This window comes from Peromyscus eremicus, chromosome 23 (assembly GCF_949786415.1).
Source record: "Peromyscus eremicus chromosome 23, PerEre_H2_v1, whole genome shotgun sequence".
NCBI lineage: Eukaryota > Metazoa > Chordata > Mammalia > Rodentia > Cricetidae > Peromyscus > Peromyscus eremicus.
The window spans coordinates 1,047,157-1,067,734 of record NC_081438.1 but is presented as its reverse complement, the minus strand read 5'-3'; the positions used below and the strand labels follow the sequence as shown (position 1 = coordinate 1,067,734).

Sequence of the window (20,578 nt, the reverse complement as noted above, 5' to 3'; positions counted from 1 at the left end):
TGCCCTAACTGGAGACCTGCAAGGACATTAAACCAGGAGCCATGCATCCCGACCCGACCTCTCTACGGAAGAATGCGGTTTTGTGTTAAACACTAACCATGGGAAACAGTGCCCAACACCAGGATCCGAGAAACCATTGAGAAGTCTGCCCCATGGGTGACTGGGTCTTGGCAGCTGCAGGGACTCGGCTCTCAGGCTGGAGCCTTATACATCAGCAGGAGAGGCCCGCAGCCACGCGGAGCCATGCGGACACTCTGGGCTCTCCAGGCCAGAGTTCTGCTTACCTGGTGCTGAGCTTCCTCCAGGTTCCCACTTGCCCAAAGGGAGAGACCAAGACCATGGCGAATTTTTGCCTCATCTTCTCTTCGGCCCAATTGCTCAGCTAACCTTAAACCTGAAAACAGACAAGGGAATATAAGGAGAGGGGAGAGGGACGGAATGGTGCCTTTGCTTCAGCTGCATGTAAGGAATGTTAACAGTGTGGCCGTAGGGAATGCAGGACTAGGGCCAAACCAGCCTGGGGAGAGTACCCTTCCAAGGCTACAGGAAGTGAGATGCCGCAGCAGGAGCCCAGGTGATGGCTGTTGGCAGCAGGTAGGTTGGTGGGGCAGGCAGAAACAGGAACCAATGGACCCTAACTTGGCTGCCCTCGCAGACGCAAAACGCTGAGCTTAGCAAATGAAAACTCCTGGCTGATAGGATCATCTGCCTGGGAAAAGCTTTTCCTGATAGGTACAGAGGCTAAGATCACACACCTTCCTATCTCACCCCGCAGCATCCTGAGAGCGAGGATGAAGAGACTCATGAGGTCTCTTGAAAGCGGGATGGTGCGCAGCTGGACCCTGCTCCTGCAGCTGCTGACATGCTCCGTGTCCTATCCACTCGTCCCTTAAGCCCGAGACTGTGATGTGCCTCAGCGGGGTTGCAGAGCAAGCACGATTATGAGCCGGAAGGCTTAAATGACTGTCTTCATTTTAACGGTCTTCACATAGGCACCTGCAGTGTGGGTCACTCACAGCAAGCTTGGGAGTTCCAGGACACCAGCCACCTCCAGGGCTTTGTGGGGGCAAAGTCTGACGGTAACCGTTGATTGTATTGGTCACTATGCGGGTCTCAGGGTCACTGTGCCTGCATTCCAGTGTTCTCTGCACAGAGCAGGAGCCTCTGCAGAAGACGCCGTATGGCTCTCACAGCTCAACTGTACACATAAGCCAGGGCTTCCCTCTCATCTAAGTCAGGGCAGGAAGCCAGCGCCAAGCACTCTGGGCCTGTGTGATTCCTTTTAGAGGTCCTGAGTCAGCTGATGGCTGCTGTGAACAGTGGTGCTCAGGGCCAGCCTCCTAACTCATGATGCATTTCAAAACACATGACTCAAAGAGCTCAGAGGCAGCATTCTGAGTTTAAATCATGCCAGTGGGCAACAGAAGAATTTGTAAATAATTCACACGAAGGACAACAGTTCTGGGGAGAGCCAGGATGGCTTTGGTTGTTCTAACCTTCAAGGGCCTGCCACACTGACCCTTCAGTGCAGATGTCTGGTAAACCCTTGGGTCTGAGCCAGAAGTATGGTCCTTTGGGCAACACCATTGGAAGACAAATTCTGTGAGAGAGGGACCTTGCTGGGTTCCTGCTGTGTCCCCAGCAAGGATGGTGTCCGCAGGCCACTGGGCAGATGCACTGGAGCTGCCTCCTGGGAGCCTGACCATTTCACTCTTGAGGGCCTGCTCACCTGCACTGTAACAAAGCCCCAGGTAGTCACTGGGTTGAGCCCACTTCCTTTTCTAGTTTCCAGACATAGAAAGAGCTGAATGTAAGTGGTGGTGTTAGCCTGTGTCAGCCATATCATCTGGGATCTGTCTGGACTCAGACCCACACAGGGTTCCATTTCACAGGGCAGGCAGGGGATGTTGGTCCACAGCCCCACTGAAAGCTGGGGTGACTTCCCGCTGAACTGCCCTCTGCTGCAGGAGGCTGCAGGACCTCCTGCTCAGTACTTGGAGAGAGCCTTGGGTGCTCTGCACCCTGAGTCTGCTCAGAGCACATTAGAGACACCTGGTTAGGCCCACGTGGAACTCTTGGTCACAGGCCCCCTCCACCAAACAACCACTGTGGGGAGTTTTTAGATCTCTGTAAGACTTATCACAAGAGACAATAAAAACGAGTTGCAGAGTTTTCCATAAATATAGAATTATGTGACAAATGCCCAGTCATACAGCTGCTGCATGGAAGCAGTATTTCAGAAGGGAATAAACAATAAAGCACTTATTGCAAATGCTGGATGCTGGGTCTCACAAATTCAACTGAAAACCACCCCTACGTGGCTGGACTGTTACAACGCTAGAATTTAAGCAAAGTTAGGGGCTCATTTTTACAGGTACAGGGCCCCACCTGCGCAGCGGGAGCCACACGGGGGTAGGACAGTGGCTGCAGCTTCTCAACTGCAGGGCTGTACAGAGCACCAATGCCAGCTCCAGCTGCTTCCCACTCTCAGGACTTCCCCCGGGGCGGGGGAACAACAGGGTCCAGCTGCCCCACCCTGCAGTTTCTGTGAGGTCAGAAACTACTCCAGACGGGCTGAGCCCACTCTGCAATGAACCAACTTAATAGCGTCAAATCACTGTATTTCTCCAAGCCTTGGTGTTGTAGCTGCGAAAATGGAGATGAACGAAGGGTTCTTGAGCTGGGGGTACAGCTCACTGGAAGCAAATCTGCCTGGTGTGTGGAATGAGCTAACACAGTCAAAGAAAGAATAAAAAAGAAAAAAGGTGGTAAAAAGGGCAGTCTGAGTATTGCTGTGAGAACTAAAATCTGGCCGAAGGGACTGCAGGTGGAAGCCCTTACAAAGATATTTCTGCTTGAAACCTGGAGCCAAGTCCTTCACTGGTGAGTGGCAAGCCACCCCCACCCCCCACAGCACACCCACACCCACCCAGAGAGACCCTGTGCGCTTCTGAGGGCTACAAGAGCAGGGCCATCCCAGTATGGAGGAGAAAGGCAACCCCTTTGCTGAGACTTTGGCTCATGTAGGAAGGACATGTGAGGCCCCACTGGCCTCGGGTAATTGACAGACTCTGGTCGCAGTGGAGGAGCAAAGGGCCCAATTTCCAATCCTGCTCCTTGATATCAGTCTGTGCAAACGCTCAGAAGGAGCCTGGCCAGGCCCCAGGTAGACACTCTGGGCTAGCAGCCACTGTGCCTGAGCTGAGAACTGTAAGCCGTGAGGGCTTGGGGCAGTTGGACATGTTTCTGAAGTAGACCCTCATGATTTTATACCCCCAGGTCTTAAGGATCCAATTGGTGAGGATGTGCTGTATGCCCAGTTGCTGCTCTGACAAGCAAAGGGTATCAGCTATTTTGGGAAGCAGGCGAGGGGCAGGTACCAAAACAGAGAGAGGAAGGCAGCTGGAGTCCAGAGAGCTGGGGCAGGGCAAGGAGACACCTTGAAACTATTAAGGAACCCCTGGTGAGGATGGCATGGCCTGTGAGACCCTCACTCAGTAGAAGTGACTGAGTCTCCCCTGGTAGAGCCTTTTGCCTACCTTCCTGTAAGTACATGACTGCCTGGGAATAGTTCTGCAAGGCATGATGCGTCCTTCCCAGGCTGCTGTAGGACACGGTCTTGGCCACCAGGTCGTTCATCTGTGCCGCAATGCTCAGGTGCTGTTCTTGGTAGACCACAGCCCTCTCAAATGTGCCCAGGGACTCGTAGGTCAGACCCAGGTTCCCATAGGCTCGGCCCTGGCATGTGGGGTTGTCTGTCTCCTCTGCAATCTGCAGATCGAGCTGGTGATACTGCAGGGCCGTGTCGTACTCCCCCATCTGCTGGTAGACACCCCCCAGGCCGCAGGCCGCATCACTCTCCAAGGCTCGGTCCTTCATGTCTCTGGCAATGTTCAGCTGGCGTTCAAGGCAGGAAATGGCTTGTTCATAATTCCCCAATTGGCTGTGGAGACTTCCCAGCTCTCCATAGGCCTGAGCTTTATTGGAGGCCTCCCCGAGCTCATGGGCCACCACAAGCCTCTTCTCAAAGCACACGAGGGCCTGCTGCAAGCTCCCTGTAGCCCTGTGGGGATGCAGACAGAGAAGCAATGAGATCATTCCGTGCAGGTGCAGACATGCTAAAGCCCCCGAGAAAATGAAAAGCATTCGTCACTGTCACTTACTACAGAAGCTCTTAACTCCTTCTCTAGCTAAAATCTATCATGTGCCCTTAGAGTGAGATGCAGAGGAATTTCATAATCTAGAAAGCAATTCAAAAGTCATCCCTTAGTGACCTTCCCAAGAGCCTGCAATTCAGTGGGATGTGCACCCCCAAGGAAACATAAAATATATTAATAGGCACGATGATAGCAAGGTCTGGGACTCGGGCCTCCCAGCCTCCACTACTGCTTAGAAGGGTGCTTTTGAAATCACTTTACAGGAGCTGTAAATCACTCAGCCTGACTTTCTTGGAGCAGTCCATGGGTGACGATTAGTCTGACCTCTTCCTCCACTCCAGGAGCCCTGATCCCCACGCCTCAAGGAGGCCCTGTCTGTACACATAGGCACCGTCTTGGGTTTCCCCTCTTGGAAGGAAGCCTCTCTTGGCCAACAGAGCCTTTTTTGTGCTGCTCAGAGACAATATGATCAAGAGAAGAGAATGCCTTCTGGTGGCAGACGGAGCCAGTTGTCTGGGCGTGTGGATTTCACTGACTGAGCCTCAGTTTCCCCTGTTCCACAGAAGATGGATATGTGTTTAGTACAGCATTGGGATACTGTTAGGGCAGCTGTGCAAGTGCCCAGCATGGGTGAGGCTTGGTGCTCTGGACCAGTCTCCTGTCCCTCTGTTACCAGGTAGGGCTGAGTAACTGGCAGCTACCGATGCTGTACTAATAAACACAGTCATAAAGTGTGGAAGCACTCACAAAGGTCAGCTAAGCAGGTCCATCCATCTTCCCGTCCATACAAACTCTTGCATCTTGATCACTGTGCAATAAATGTGAAGTCTGGGCCCTGGGTTTGACTCTCAGCTGGTCTTTGGAGGCTGAGTAACCTCAGGTAATAACCCACCCTGTCTGGGCTTTAGAGTTTTTTCATACGTGACAGCAATATTATCACCCAGTTAACTCAACGAATTGTTGAAAAGCCAAATGAGAGGTGTGGGAACAACCTGCCCTGTAGGTGGCAGCTGCCCTTCCTGCCATGGCTCCTCTCCTCGCAACTGTATCTAGCCCCATTCCCTGTCCGTGTTACCTGTGTCCATTTCCGAGACCCCGGTAGGCCTTGGCTTGGTCTTGCATGCGGTTCAGACTCTGGGCAACAGACAGATACTGCTCATAGTACTTAATGGCTTCCTCATAGTCCCCCAGGGCCTCGTAGCAGTCCCCCAGGTTGCCGTAAGCCCGACCCCTGTCCAGCACAGACTCGTTCCCGCTGAGCTGCTGCAGCATGGCCAGCTGCTGTTCGAAGTAGCCAATGGCATCCTCCATCACGTTCATGTTCATCTTCGTGATGCCCATGTTGCCGTATACCTGGGCTTCCAGACTTGGCTCTTTCAGCTTCCGCCCCAGCTCCAGCTGTTCCTGGTAACACTTGAACGCCATTGTGTATTTTCCAAGGGCCATGTAGACAGCTGCCAGGTGCCCATGAGACCGGCACTCCCCTGGTAAGTCGCTCAGTTCCTGATAGACCTCCAGCTCCTGTGTGTGATAACCCAAGGCCTTGTCATACTTCTGGACCATCCGGTACGCGGTACCCAGGGCTGCATAGGCACTGGCCTCCAGCCTTCTGTCTTTCACGTGGTGAGCTAAGCCCAACTGCTGCTCGTAGAACTTTATTGCACCGTTTACATCCTTTTTACAGACAAATATATCTCCCAGGTTCCCTAGGGCTCGGAACTTAGCCTGGGAATTATCCAGGGACTGGGCTAGAGACAGAAGGTATTTCTGACACTCCTCAGCTTTAGCAAAGTTCAGCAGAGCCTTGAAGGCCAGGCCCAGGTTGCAATAGGCTTTTGCTTGGCTCAGTTTATCATGAAGGTCTTTGGCCAGGGCCAGGTCCTGCTCATAGTACTTCACAGCTTCCTGGTAGTTCCCAAGGCAGTAGTGGGCATAGCCAAGGTTGTGGCAGACCTTTCCTTCTCCCTCCATGTCCTGGAGGTCAGGAGCAAGGCGGAGGTACTGCTCATAGTAGGGTGCAGCCTGGACATACTCTCCTCTCGAGCAGTGGAAATTCCCCAGGTTGCTGAGTGCCCGGGCCTCACTCTGGATGTCTCGAAGCTCCCGGGCAATGTTCAAGTGGTTCTGGTAATGCTGCAGGGCCCGGTCATGGGCTCCCAGGGCCTGGTAGGCAACCGCCAGGTTTCCATGAGTTGAAGCCTGAGAGGCTCGGTCGTTCACCTCCATGGAGATCTGCAGCTCCTGACGGTGGTACTTGACAGCCTGGTCGTACATGCCCAGGGCATTGTAAGCGTTGCCCATATTCCCATAGGCGCGGCCTTGGGCTGCGTAGTCGCTCAGCTCTTGGGCGATGCACAGGTGGGTCTTGTGGAGCTTCAGGGCCGTGTCGTAATCGCCTTTCATCTGGTGGATGATCCCTGGAATAAAGGGGAAGAGAACAGAAGGTAAGAGAAAGTGTGATTTACAGCTCAATCTAAGGTGAATGCAATCCTGAGTCAAAGGCTTGAGACTGACTAAGGGGGAGGCTGAACACTCGTCAGTACCACAGAGGGGGTGGCTTCCCACGTTTTAAACCACCAGGAAAACCTAACAGATTTGATGACAAAAATGAGAATATTTTACAAATAAACACGCAAAATTAAAGGGCAAACAGAACACACTAGAAAATATGTGAGACATATACAAAAAATTGTAACAGCTGCTGTGAAAAAATTGTTGTAAAATTCAGTTTAGCTTAAAAGGAAAAAAATATCAAGATCCCAATTTACTAGGGTAGGCAAAGAATAGTAAATGTCAACAGACAACTAAAAGAACCAGAGAGGAAGGGGGCACTAACATCCTTTAATAATCAGAGAAATGCAAAAACGAACCAATCCCGTAGAACCATTTTACCTACACTAAATTAGCAAATAAAAACTTTAGCACCCCCATTACAGATGCGGTTGCCCTGAACCTGAACACACCAACTGTTGGGCGTAAATGAGGACAACAACCGTAAAAGCATGGTGACGTGCAGGTGGGTGGGGCTCTGTTCTGCAGTCCTGTGCTGGACAGGCAAAGCGGCTGTGTGTGCATGGGAGGAGTCCGAGCTCTGATCCCATAAGACAAGTGACATTTCTGGGGTTGTGTCCAGTCATGGAGCAGGAGATGTCACCAGCTTGCTCTCTGGAAGTGGCACAGCTTTCAGACCCTGGCAGGGTTGGAGACACCAAGCTTCCCAGGAAGAAATGCCCATTCGACGTGGTGTCGACATGGTGGGCCCTTTAATAGTGGGAACTTGGAGACACTGCAGTTAAAGACCCACTTTTAGCCTGTCCTCCTAAGCTGCCTTCAGGCTTCATGGTTTCAAGCATCCTTGGACAAAATGAATCATTTACCACCTTCTTTCTACAAATGATCTGCCCAGCCAGGCATCACTGTGTGTGAGTGCAAGCCCTGTCTGGCCCTGCTCTCCCTGTTCCTCCCAGGGCCACCTTTACACGCAGCAACCCCTGCACAGCCTTTGGATTCTACTGCGGCGACTTTTTAGAAGTCCGTATGATCGCTTGCTGGTTGGGAAACATGGGGAAGAAAGAGAGAAAGGCCTTCAGAGAAGGCTGCCGGGGGCAGTGTGACTTCATGTAGCTTTCTCCATCCGCCAAAGACTAGGACTTGTTGCTACCCCTGCCATTCTACACGGCCGGTTGTACCCTGTTCTCCAGGAACCTGGCCACACATCAGGAAAGCATCCTGTTATAGAAAATGCACACAAGTTTAGACAAAATCAAAAGTCTCGTTTTATGAGCACACCCATTCAGATGAGGGTCCAGGAGACAAGACAGACATATAATGTATCTGAGCCTTTACTTTCTTGTTTTTGTTTTAAAAACAAAAGTATTTGCCCCCTTCCTTTTAAGAAATAATTAAGTCAGATTATAATCATCTTAGAGATGCAGAATGAGAACTAGCCATAGTGGCACACTCATGGTTAAGGGTTGTGAGTTCAAGGCCAACATAAGACTGTCTCAAAAACAGACAAAGAAAGAAAGGAACATAATTAGCAACACATATGTATCATGCTTTGTGAATAACACCTAAGATAGCTTGGCCAATGAACAAGGCACCAGAAGGGGAGCCTCTTTCTCTTACTCTGGCCTAAGGGTCTGGGTAGTGAGCAGGGAGCAGTTGGGATGATAATGGCTGCCCAGGGCTGCAATGATTTGTGAAGGAAGCTGCCTGCTGGTCATGGCAAACCGATCTGGTCTCCAGCCAGCTGCTGCTGCTTCCTTATCTTCCACAGGCCCACAAAGAACCAGAGGAGGGCTTTCAAAATTACAGCTTCCACACACACACAAGGGCAGAGAGGCTGGCCAAGCTGAGCTAGCCTCTCCCTCTGCTGTGTCCCCCATGGCAGGTTCCGGCTGCTGCCAGTCTGGGGCATTCTGTAGGGACAGTGTGCTCTCCTGGCAGCTGTTCTCTTTGTTGAAGCAACATAAAAGCAGCCCAGGAGCTGCCAGCAAATGACTGCACACGCTGAGGGGTAATCTGCCGCTCCTCCTGCCCTTTCCAGGGTATCACTCAGATGAAGACTTACAGAGGGCCTGTCAGTGGGGTGCCCTAGGTGACAATGGGCTGCAGGGAGGGAATTAAATGAAGATTAGTGGGGCAGAAGAGCCTCACAAAGCTGAATCCTCACCAGGTATGTGGGGAGAGGACATGGGTTATAAATGTATATGTGGCCATGTTGGGTCTCCACCTATGGATTACCTGTGTGGGAATAATAACATCTACCTCAGAAGTTGAGGTGAGGACCATGATGACAAGCTCGACACACTCTGGAGGCCCAGATGGTGTGACTAGGACAGACCAGGCAGAAAATATTTCCACTAAAATGATACCGATTACAGCTGAGCAGCACATTCTGGCAGCTTCTCGTTTGAGCTCTCTGGAAGCAGAGCCTGGGTTCTTACACACACAGTGGGCCCCACTTCTTATTGCTTGTTATTAGTGCCCAAGCTGGGCTGTTGGAGCCAACCTGCTCTTTCTTCTGCTTTCAAGCAGAAGGCCCAGCTGTCCTCATAGGAAACATGGGGTCTGGGAAACAGAAAAGACACCTCCCCACTCCAGGCTTTGTGAGTGCTGTGAGCAAGTCTCGGGGAGAAGGAGTTACCAGCAGAATTCATGGACCCCTGTCCCATTGGCTGTACAGGCCCATGTGCCTCCTTCCAGGGAAAGCGTGGCACAGCAGAGCAGCCAGGCTGGGTAGGTTCTCAGTGGGATGCACATGCAACTATTTACAGGTGAAGCAGCTCAGAGTCCCAGCTGTGTTTTCACTTATCCTAGGAGTTGGGGGTCATGGGGTATTTATGCAAATAGAGGGAACAAGATGAGGAAAATCAGACTATCAGCATGCAGGGTTGTTACACTATTCTCCTAACAGCTACATAATAAAGCTAGACAGACAAGTTGGCACTGTGTGCTCTGTGCAGCCCCCTTTGGATCAGGAGACTTCCGTGTAGCCAAGGCCTGATTCAGTAGAGGAAGTTATCAACTGGTCACTGGACCCCCTAGTTACCAGGTCTCATTCCTACCTGAGGTGCAAGGACATCGTGCGCAGATTGGGGTAACAGTACTGTGTCCTGTGTTAGCTCATGATCGTGACCTGCACACTGTCTAGGGTGGGAGGGGACATGGTGTGTTGCACTTGCTCTTTCTGATCCAGAGACCCTTCCTATCAACTTGAGATTCCTGGATCTTCCTTTCAGGTTTTCACATACATTTGTTCTACATGGTTTTGAAACTATCTCAAAGCTTGGGGACAGGCCCAGTAAACAGCTAAAATCAAAGGCACAAGAACAGAGTGTTAGAACTAGCCATGTCCCTGTGAATAAGTCTCCATTATTTTCACCAAAGTTGGACAGCAAAGTACATTTTCAAATGGGGGATGACTCCAAAATTCACTAACCATCTGACCTTATCAGCTGCAGGTGTCTGATGGCAAGGTAGGCTTTTTCAGGGGCGGCCTGTGCCTGATTCAGAAATGCCTCAAAACAACCTGAGGCCCATGTGCAGAGGGGTCGGGTCGCAGCTGGTGCTGCTGCTGAGAGAGACTGGATCACTAGTGTGCTAGCCTCAACAGTGGATTAACACACCACCAAGTTCATACCTGAAGGAGGACACTGGAGACAGGTCTGTGAAGCAACTACCTTGTCCTGGATCCTTCCTGTCAGTGCGGGAGGCCACCGAGAGGTGAGCAGCCCTGCCCCAGCATGCACTCCTGATGCTGTGGCATTCTGTCCTTACCACAAGCCCCCAGTGATGGAGTCAGCTGGCCCTGGACTGTCAGCAGTCAGGTGGGGAAACCCTGCACACCCCCACTGCCTTCCCACAAGCACACTGTGTTGGAAGCACCTGTCTTTTTACATAAGCTTAAGAAAATAGATCACCGTGCTCCGTGGTCCCCTCCTGACACTGTCCTTATGTCTAGGGCTGTGTAAACAGCGACAAGAAGCCACCCTAAAGCCCATATATATTCAATGGGCTTTGTACACAGCCCCACCTCCTACTTCCCTTTGGGTAATCAGAGACCCAGGCTGTAGGTGAATTGCTCAAAAAATCCCCTGGGCCTCTGTGGTTGTAAATCTCAGCTAGAGGGAAAGATTAATTGTATTATGAAGTAGGAGAAATAGTAATTAAAGCTATGACAAGGGGGCGGCTGGGAAAGGATGCTCCACAATGATGATGAAGTAGGAGGAATGAGGCCCTGTCATCCCTAACAGTCTGGGCCGGACGCTGTGAGGGCATCTGATGGGAAGCAAGCCCACTGTTAGTCACTGTTGGAGAAGACAAAGCATGCTTGGGTGCCATTTGGGATCACAGTAAAAAAGGTGGATGCCTCAGAGCAGTGCAGGGAGTTGGTCTCATGGCTTAGGATGGAATGACTGTGACACTGTAAGGTAGCTCCTCTGATGGCTGAGCCTCAACGGCTGGACCAGTCGACCTCTCTGAGCTATTTCAGACCTGCAAAGAGTGAGCCACTTAAAGTGTCATTTACCACCTCCAGGCCAGATGTCCCTGCTGGTGTTCCGGGGCTGTGCTAGCCTGCAGGCACCCCGCATACCTTTCCAGTCTGTCCTGTTCATCTTTTCTGCACGACATGCTCTTGTCTTTCTTCCCTTGCTAAGGCTGTAGTGGACATTTCTAGTGACAGCCCCTCCCCCGCTCTCCCTCCCCCTTACCCCACCCAATCTGACCCTTTTCTTCATCCAGGTATGATCTTCTCTATCCAGGAAAAGTGGAGCACAGTCAAGGAACTTGGGTTGCCAGTGTAGAGAAGAGCTGAATTCCCTTGAGGTCAGGAGCATCAGGAGCTAGAATGCAGCATCCCGGAGTCCCCTTGTGCAACCTCGCTGACACTTCCTTCCATGGTACAGCTGCAGGAAGAGGGGCCACCAGCTGGCTGGCACCAATGAACTGCCTGAGGGCTACATGACCACCCTGCTGGCCACTAAGCTTCGTCACGGTACCAGAACCAACACAGCCTGATGGATGGGCCACCAAGATAAGCTGCCCAAGCCTAGCAATTTACACTATATCCAACAAAGTTTGTGGGGAAGGAGAGACATCCAGTAAGAGTGTACCCAAGAAGCTTTTGGGTACCTGTGCCTCTAAATGCTCTAATCCCCACCTTTGGCCCAGTGAGACCATGGAAGTCTGCACTTGACCCAGATAAACAAGCTTCAGTGGCGGGAATGTGGTCACATGCCCTCAGGCCTGATGGGAAAGGTTTTGATCAAAATTTGCTGTTAGAAAAGGGAAGGAGTGGAACTTATAACCCTGGCACTTGGGAGGCAGAGCTAGGAGGGTCAATACAAGCTCGATGCCAGCCTGAACTGTAGAGTGAGACTCTTCTCAGCATTAGGCCCATGACTCTGCATAATACATCTTTCCAGGTACACTTCAAAAACTCTGCCACCCAATATTCTATAAATACCTGCTGAATTGTGGACTGGATCACATCTAAGTCTTAGAGTACTGTCCATTTCCCAAGACCTTGGCCACCTCAACATCTCATTTCACTGTAGGACAAAGGGAGCATGGCTGGCTACCACTGAAACCACTCACAGAAGTGATAGAGTCTAGGCTTGCCCCACTACCCCACACTCTGCCCTGGGTCACTGTGCGCTCTCAGTCTGTGGCAGTAGCAGCTTCGGAATCCAGTCATACTATCTGGGTGAGAAGCAGCATTGTTCCTTTAGCAGAGACCAGATGAGGATGGCAGGGTCTGCCCAGACCAGAGGGAACACTGGGAATGGACAGGAAAGAGGAATGGAAGGACAGGCCAAGAGGACACTACTTCAAAATGACTTCACTTTGTAATTCAATTGCCAAGATGAATGAATTTCCTAGCGAGGCTGAGAGCAAATTATGGAATCTGCTTTCCTGAAGCCGTCGGATCTGAAAAGCTTCTTTTTAAAATTCAAATTGGATTGAAAATTCAAACTCGGAGTGAGTGGAGCTCTAGCCAGTCTGTTGTAATGTTATCAAAACAAGTGACCCCTGCATTCTGCTCATTTGCTCTATTAGTACATGGGCTTCTCGTCAGGGCAACATCAAAAACATGGAAAGGACTCGGGGGACTGAACTGTCAGTCTCCCCTTTGTTGTTTGACTGAGGGGTTTACTGGGGACGGGGAGGCCCCTAGGTGGGCTCTCGTGACCATTGCAAAGGTGCTGTTTCCTCAAGAACTCATGTTTGGGTTGAAAACTCAGTGCTCATGCTGACACTGGACTATTCCAAACATTTGCTAGATCTCAACATGTCACAGCCTAGTGTGTTGGGAGGGGATGGATTCCTCTGTCTGCCAGTCTGTCCTGCCTGGTATAGAGAACTACAGTCTGTGCATGGAAGTCAAGGTGCCAGCCAATTTGTCTGAGACAGCAGCCATGGACAGCATCGAGGCCATTCATCTCAAGCCCCCTCTCAGCTGCCATGGCTTTCTTTCGCTCTGTTTTTCACATTTATTGAGACAGTATAGTCGACTCAAAGATGACCACAATAGTGTGTTTACAATTACAAAAGTATTACTTTTTAAATGCTTGTGGTAGGTAGCAAAGGCTTTTAGCCAACACTTATTCATCATTACCACCATCACTACCACCACCACCATCACTACCACCACTACCATCATCATCACCATGACCATTATCATCACCATCATCACCACCATCACCATCAGTCATTGTCGTCAGCAGCATAGAACACAAGGCCTCGTTCACACTAGACCCTTGAGTCATATCCCAAGCCTCTGACCCTCAGTTTTTCTTCTGCCCTCTTCCTATCTGCCTTTGCCAGTGATGCTAAAGAGCTAAGCATCAGTTTCCCAGTCTCCCTTACAGCCAAGGCTTGTTAAATGGCACTACTGTCACCAGTAAAACAAAAACAGAAGTCTTCTGGGGTCTTGGAAAGGCTTTTGCTTCTGACACAATGCAACAGAAGCAGTTTCCTTCCACCGATCTGAATGTTACAGTATGTGGAGCATCACAAGCACCCTAGGGTACATGGTCCAGGTGAGCAGGTGGGGACAAAAGGAAGCACACCTTTATTTAGGCTGTTGTTCACGAGGACTAGATCATCTGTTCACAGCTGAAAGATTTCCTGGTGCATGTCTGTAAACCCAATGCTTGGGAGGCAGAGGCAGGGAGCCTGTCAGCTGTCTGTCTGTCTGTCTGTCTGTCTGTCTCTATCTATCTATCTATCTATCTATCTAAAAGAGAGGTTACATATGTATATGTTTGTGTGTGTGCAGGAAGCACATGTGTGTACATATGTACACAGAGGCCAGAGGTGCAAGGAGCTACAGGACCCTCCTGTCTGATCGATCGCCCACCCCTAAATTACTGGGATTACAGACACATGCCGCCACACCTGATTTTCACATGGGTGCTGGGATCCGAACTCAGGTCCTCATGCTTTCACAGCAGGCCCTTTACTGAAGGGGCCATCTCCCTAGATCTCATACAGTCCATGTTGGTAACTGAGATAATCACTGCCGACATTTAGTTCCTGATAGCCTGGGCCTGTTTGGCTTTTTGTTGTTTGTTTTACTTTGACGTGGATTGTTTTATTTATTTATTTGAAATCATGTTCTATGTGTGGAATTTAAAATGCGGCCAGGTGCTTTGAGGAACATAAAGACAATCTGATGATAGCTCTCCGTGCCTTGTCAGGCCAAGGCTGTTCAATGTGGGTGTAAAACATGCAAACGTTGTTCCTCAGGCTTTGAGTAATGGAAGTGGCAGCAGACAGCGCTGTGTACAGATCTGTTTTTTTGGAATAAAATTTATTTTGGCTCAGTAGCTCTGCTAGTATTTCTTCTTTCGCCACATAACCATAACTGAGCCATTCCCAGAAGGGCTGGGATGGAATCACATGGTCCTAACAAGCAGGACAAGAGGGTCCATTTGAAATGGGTGAAGGGTGAGGATGGACAGCCACCCTGTTTCGGGGCAGCTGATGCAGGACCAGACGTGCCTTGGTGGCACAAGTCCCCAACGCACAGCAGCTCAGCATGAGGGCGCGGGGAGAGAAGAGGTCAACTCCGCCTCAGCCATCCTTACCCTTTTCATCTGTCTTCTGTGTCTCTATCCAGCAGTCCCCTGCATCAGCTCTGCCCATTCTGCCTTCACTGCAGCCTTCGCTCTTACATGTTCCTCACCTTTCTTCCCATGACTCATCTTGGCCACCCACACAAAATTTACCTTTTCCTTCTAGAATTTCCACCTCTATTCTATGTCTTTTAAAATTATTTTGAGATTATAATATAACATTTCCCCTTTCCCTTTCTTCCCTACAAGCCCTCCCACAGCTCCCCCTCCACCCTCCTCCAAATTCATGGCCTCTTTTTTTCATTGACTGTTATCACATGCATGTGTGTGAAGACATACATATTCCTAAATATGAGCTGCTCAGTCTGTATTATGTTACTTGTAAGTATGTTTCAGGACTGAGTATTTTGTATTGGATAACAAATTGGTGTGCTCTTCTCTGGGGAAGACTGTTTCTCTCTCTCAGCATTCCTTAGTTGACTATAGTTCTTTGTGTAGGGCAGCAGCCACATGCTCTTTCCCCTTCTACTCTGAGATGTCTGTTGTCCTGGTTCAGCTCATGCTTGGGCAGCCATGTTGGTGAGACTTATGAGTGTAGCTTCTGATGTTACTGGGAGACACAACCTCACAGCAAACTCCCTGGTCCTCTGGCTCTTACAATCTTCCCATCCCCTGTTCCTGAAGGCTCGGACATCCATTTTAACAGCTCCAAGGACTGAGGCCTTACTCTGTGCCAGGACTTGGCTACAGAAAGGTGAGAATCATCCCTGTAGCCTTCCCCTGAGCCAGGCTTCAAGTGTCAAGCTGTCACCCTGCCCTTGGGGCAGGAATAAATGAGACAGATCTGCGACTCTTGGGGAAAAGCCCTAAAGTCCCCAATACTGAAAGAATGAATTATAAGCTACTTGGCCCCACCCACCAGACCTTTCCAGGAGAACCCACAGCGTCAGCAGCTCTCTACATCACCAGGGAAGGAGCCGCTGAACACTGCACACCCTGGAGGTAGTGCAGTGGCAGTTATGGTGCCGGGCTGTTACACAGATCTTTCTTCCAAGGACCCCACCAGCCTCGTACCTCACTTTCTTTATCTCTACGTCACCACTTGCAGGGACACATGGTCATTAATCATTCATTTTCCAGATGGAGAAAGTGAAGTACAAAGGCCAGTGACTCAGCTCAAGTCCGACAGCTGGTTACTGTTACTATGGACCTGTTTCCCATCGCACCGCCTTGGAGTCAGGCTCTGCCAGGCCTCGAGAGTGAGAACACCTGGACTTATTAGACTCCATTAGCTCTGCCATAAAGTGCTAAGCAACCTTTAATGCTTTATCAGTGAACACTCACTGTATTACCGTAGTGCACACCAGGAGTAAGAGTGAGCTCAAGGCTGCTGCCCCCAACCTGGAGAGGGCACAGTGGCAGCCCTGGGTGGCAGGTGCAGGAATGGTGCCCGCCACCCCCCAGCTGTGGGTGCTCACTCATAACACCAAAGCTGCCCAAGGTTTTTCTGAGTCAAAGCAAAAAGGAATAAAGAATGCTTTTCCACCTTGTGCTTTGGTAACAGGGAACATACAGCTGGGTGTGGGGCAGGCTTGCATCAGGAGATACGTATTTCTTTCATGATGGGCCTCTTATCTGCAGTCGATTTTACAGGACTGCTTTTGAGAGAGGATTATCACCAGTCATTAATAAGACACATCAACTGGCTTAGCAGTGATTTAAAAAAATCATTAATGAAATTTATTCAGTATAAAAATATGTTAGTCACTAATTCAGAAATGCCTCATCCATTAAACAAAAAAAAAAATATTGTTGCACAGCTCATTACAAGAGGCTGGGGGAAGAGACAAAGAGTGGGTTTTCTCTTACAAGGCATTTGCATAAATTAAGTGGGGAAAAAACTACTCCACTGAGGGCTTTGTGCTGCACGTCCCCGTGTACAATCCTGAGAGGATCCAGGAGGTAGAAATTAGAAAGCAGCAAAGTGGCTGCGTGCATTGTTACTGAAAGACTCAACATCCACAAGGCTCAAACCAGCATGAAACAGCCCGGGCTGGTGCAGGGGAGCCTGGAGAGTGAGGAGAAACAGCGCAGTGGCTGACTGCAGCGCTGAGTGGCTTCTAATTAGCTAGAGTTCCCCAGTTCCTAGAAACAGCCTCCAACTCTGATGACAGTGCCAAGCTGCATGTGCCATGGGGAGCTAGTGAAGAGCCAGTGTGTCCTCCAAGCAGCAGGTAGCATCTCCTCAGGAAAACAGTCACAGGACCTGTCATTCTGATGGACCAATGTCACAAGTGTAACTTTTCAGGGGCTGACTACAGGGGAACTGACAGGGTCCCACGGTGCCTGAGCTGACATCCCTTGCTCTCAATGGCTCACTAAGGGTACAGTAGAAATAGACACTGGATTTCAGAGACTCAGTATGATACTAAGAATGTAAAATATCATTAACTGTCATATTGATTACATGTTAAATACTATTTTTATATACCTAGCTAATAAAATATCAATTTCACGCCTTTTTACCTTTAAAATTTCAATCACTAACAAATGTAAGTGACCTACAAGGCTCATCTGCTCATTGTTTCCCTCAGTATTGTGAACGGGGAAGAGGCCACACCCTCCTTGTCCTCCAGCCCTGCAACTAGCCCACATCAGAGCCTGTGCCAGCCTTTGTGACACTCATTTGAATTCCCAGGGTTTGGCTCTCTCGGGCTTGTTCCTTTGCTTACTCAAAAGTATAGTAAAGAAATGGGTTGTTGGGGATTACTTCAGTCGCCCTGCCATTCTGGCAAACTGCTTGATCCCAGCAAACCTCAATCTGCTCGGCTTGGCGGCTAAGGGGACGACTCAGAGCCAAGGTTTGTCACCAAGTGATGCTGGAGCAGGATGGCATTGTGTTACCTGTTCCAGTCATGGAGAAGAGGATGAGAGCTCTGTACAAACCTGTGAAGGGACCAGGGTAAGCATTTCTTAATGACAAGGACTGAGCTGTATGTGAAGAGGGTAGACGGATGGTAGCCACAGAGATTACAGAGCAATGTCCATCTGCCTTGACAGCCAGGTGTGCAGGCAGATGTGAGACCCAAGTCTCTCCCTGTATGGTGACTGTTGCATGCACCAATGCAGCAGATTCAGCAATCACAGGGACATCAACAGGGTCAAATGGTGACAGAGTCAAAGCCGGACACTGTTGACCTGGGGTACAGAGCAGAATCACTGGGGAACAGTTACATTTTTCTTACATTTATTTATCTATTGTATGGGTTCCAAGGCTGCATGGCAAGCTCCTTTATCCACTGAGCCATCTCACCAACCCCAAAAATCAGAATCTGTGGGTTGGTATTGATGATCCAAGCATGCACCAGGCAATTCCAAAATACAGTGAAGGCTAAGAGTCTTCTCTGCATCCCTTTCTCATTCCAGCATGGTCTCTGATGCTTTGAAAGCACAGCGACCCGATGGGCAGAGAGTTCTCCCGGCTCTAGCGTTTCTTGGCTGTATGATCCCAGGAAAGCTGTTGAATCTCAAGCTTTATTTTTCTTGTTTGTAAACTGAAGCTATCAAGGTCCTTGTAAGGCAGTGGAAAGATGAGGTGAATGTGGGTCCCCTGGGGGGCACAGGCACAGCAGTGGCTGTTGTCATCATCATCCCCCTCACTTCCGTGGAGAGGATTCCTGAACATGGAGATGTTAGCACTTCCTCCAGTGGCGGGCTATGCTGGTCCCAGTGATGGCGGTGATGCCTGTGAAGGATACAGACTGAGGTTCCTTTTAGCTTAATGTCTGTGAGGATCTCAGGGGAACTTGTTAGCACATCAAGGCTGACTGTGCCTGAGGTGGGGCTTTCTGAGAGGCCAAATCTCTAACAAGCTCTTGGGGGACGAGACCCAGGACATGGTGTGGGAACCAGGACTAAATGGAAGTGTTTTGCATGGAGGAACAGCTCTCTGAGTATTCCCTCGAGTGACTTTGGGATGTGCAAAGGGCCAGGCCTGACCAGAGGTCCTGGCTGAGAACCCCATGCTTCCATACATTCAACACTTACCCAGCCTACTGATATCTGAGCTTCCCTTTCCCTGAAGGGAAATTAGATTCATCTGCCGTTATCTGCACCCCAGGAAGAGCAGAAGACACATGATCACAGGAGCCTCAGGCTGTGTCTACGGCTTTGGAGAAGCAGAAGCTCACTACCTCCTTGATGCTTCAGAAACTTCTTAGTTTTATCTTGATAATGCTGACAGCATTTCTCAGCAACAACCATAGTCATCTCCATCCTTTGGAGGGATGGATGAGTTTTGCCTGAGCACAAGCATCAAGCTTTACATACCAGTACATCCCTAAGTCAGGCATGAGGAGTTTCTGGAGTACACATGGAGAGAATGGTGGATGCAGAAATATCACTGCCTATTTAGGGTTTCTTTTCCTTTTCTTTTCTTTTTTTTTTTTTTTTTTTTTTTTTTTGGTTTTTTGAGATAGGGTTTCTCTGTGTAGTTTTGGTGCCTGTCCTGGATCTCGCTCTGTAGACCAGGCTGGCCTCGAACTCAGAGATCCTCCTGGCTCTGCCTTCCGAGTGCTGGAATTGCCGCCGCCGCCGCCACCACCACCACCACCCGGCCTATTTAGGGTTTCTGATGAATGATAATGTTGAAAACAGCCTTGTCTTTCAGAAAATATGGATTTTTGTTTTTTTGTGGGTTGTTTTTTTTTTTTTTTTACCCAGACAGGATTGGATCATCTCAGTCTCCCCACAGAAGCTCTGGCCGGCCCCATAGACTGATTTTTTACATTCTTCTTTGCTTTATTTCTTTGAGAGGAACACAATCATTCTCACAGAGGACAGCAGATTAACAGAAAAAGGAGTTTAAAGATTTTCATCCAAATTAAAATACATAATCCTAAAACAGGTGTGATTCTGCCAGAGGAGCAGAGTTGTTTCTGTCTGTCCTTGAGAAGCCACTTAACTGTCACCCTTACCAAGCCTTCCAAGCCTGTGACTTTGGATAGGAATGGTAACACTGACAGTGCCTCTTTGGTAAGCAGTTAATCCTTGGTATCCAGCAGGATCTCCTACTTCCAAGACCCCTGCAGAGAAGTCCCTATGTAGACTGTGTGGCCAATGTGGAGAAAGTGCTGTGTTGTTTAGGGAATAAAGACCAGAGGGGAAAGTCTGGACATGTAAACAAACGCATTTCCTACTTGGGTTTTTGGTTTTTTTGTTTTTGTTTTGGTTTTTTGAGACAGGATTTCTCTGTGTAGCTTTGCGCCGTTCCTGGAACTCACAGAGATCTGCCTGCCTCTGCCTCCCGAGTGCTGGGACTAAAGGCGTGCACCACCACCGCCCGGCTCCTACTTGTTTTCATTTCAAGGTTGACTGAATCTGTGAACTCAGAATCTGAGTGTCAGTCAGATCCACTGAAGTCTACTGTGTGTAACTCTGCACTTGGTGCTGGCTGTGGGCAGAGAGCTCCTACCCCATACCTTGTAAGAAAGGTTTATCTAGTAATTATGTTTATAAGCTTGAGTGTTTCAAAATGTAAAAACTTTTCCCAGGAAAATATTTTACCTGAATTTTATGAAACACGGAGAGCCACCGTGCACTGACCGTGAGTATAGTGGACCTTTTCTAAGCCTTAACTTCATCATTCAGAAACCTACTACCAAGGGTTGTCCTGCGGAGGAAGGCTTTAGCACAGTGCCCAGAGACGGAAATGCAATTGGCTTCTCTCTCTTCTTCTGTCCCTGGGCTAATCCCTAAGGTTGGAAGAAGCCACATCCTTCACTCAAAAGACTCAGAAAGTTTGATTTCTTGTCTTTTATGCCCCAAATGCTAAGA

The 20,578-nt window shown here is 49.5% G+C and overlaps 1 protein-coding gene across 5 annotated transcripts in view; it reads right to left on the bottom strand.

Annotated features, from left to right (window-relative positions):
* Ttc28 (tetratricopeptide repeat domain 28) overlaps nt 1-20,578 on the bottom strand; it is a 184,204-nt gene that overhangs the window by 63,352 nt on the left and 100,274 nt on the right. For all 5 annotated transcript variants that reach the window (XM_059249011.1, XM_059249012.1, XM_059249010.1 and 2 more), the window contains exons 3-5: nt 5,233-6,574; nt 3,540-4,063; nt 285-394 (exon numbers count right to left, since the gene is read on the bottom strand). In XM_059249011.1, the coding sequence (XP_059104994.1) occupies nt 285-394; nt 3,540-4,063; nt 5,233-6,574 (1,976 nt within the window). The remainder of the gene's footprint in view (nt 1-284; nt 395-3,539; nt 4,064-5,232; nt 6,575-20,578) is intronic.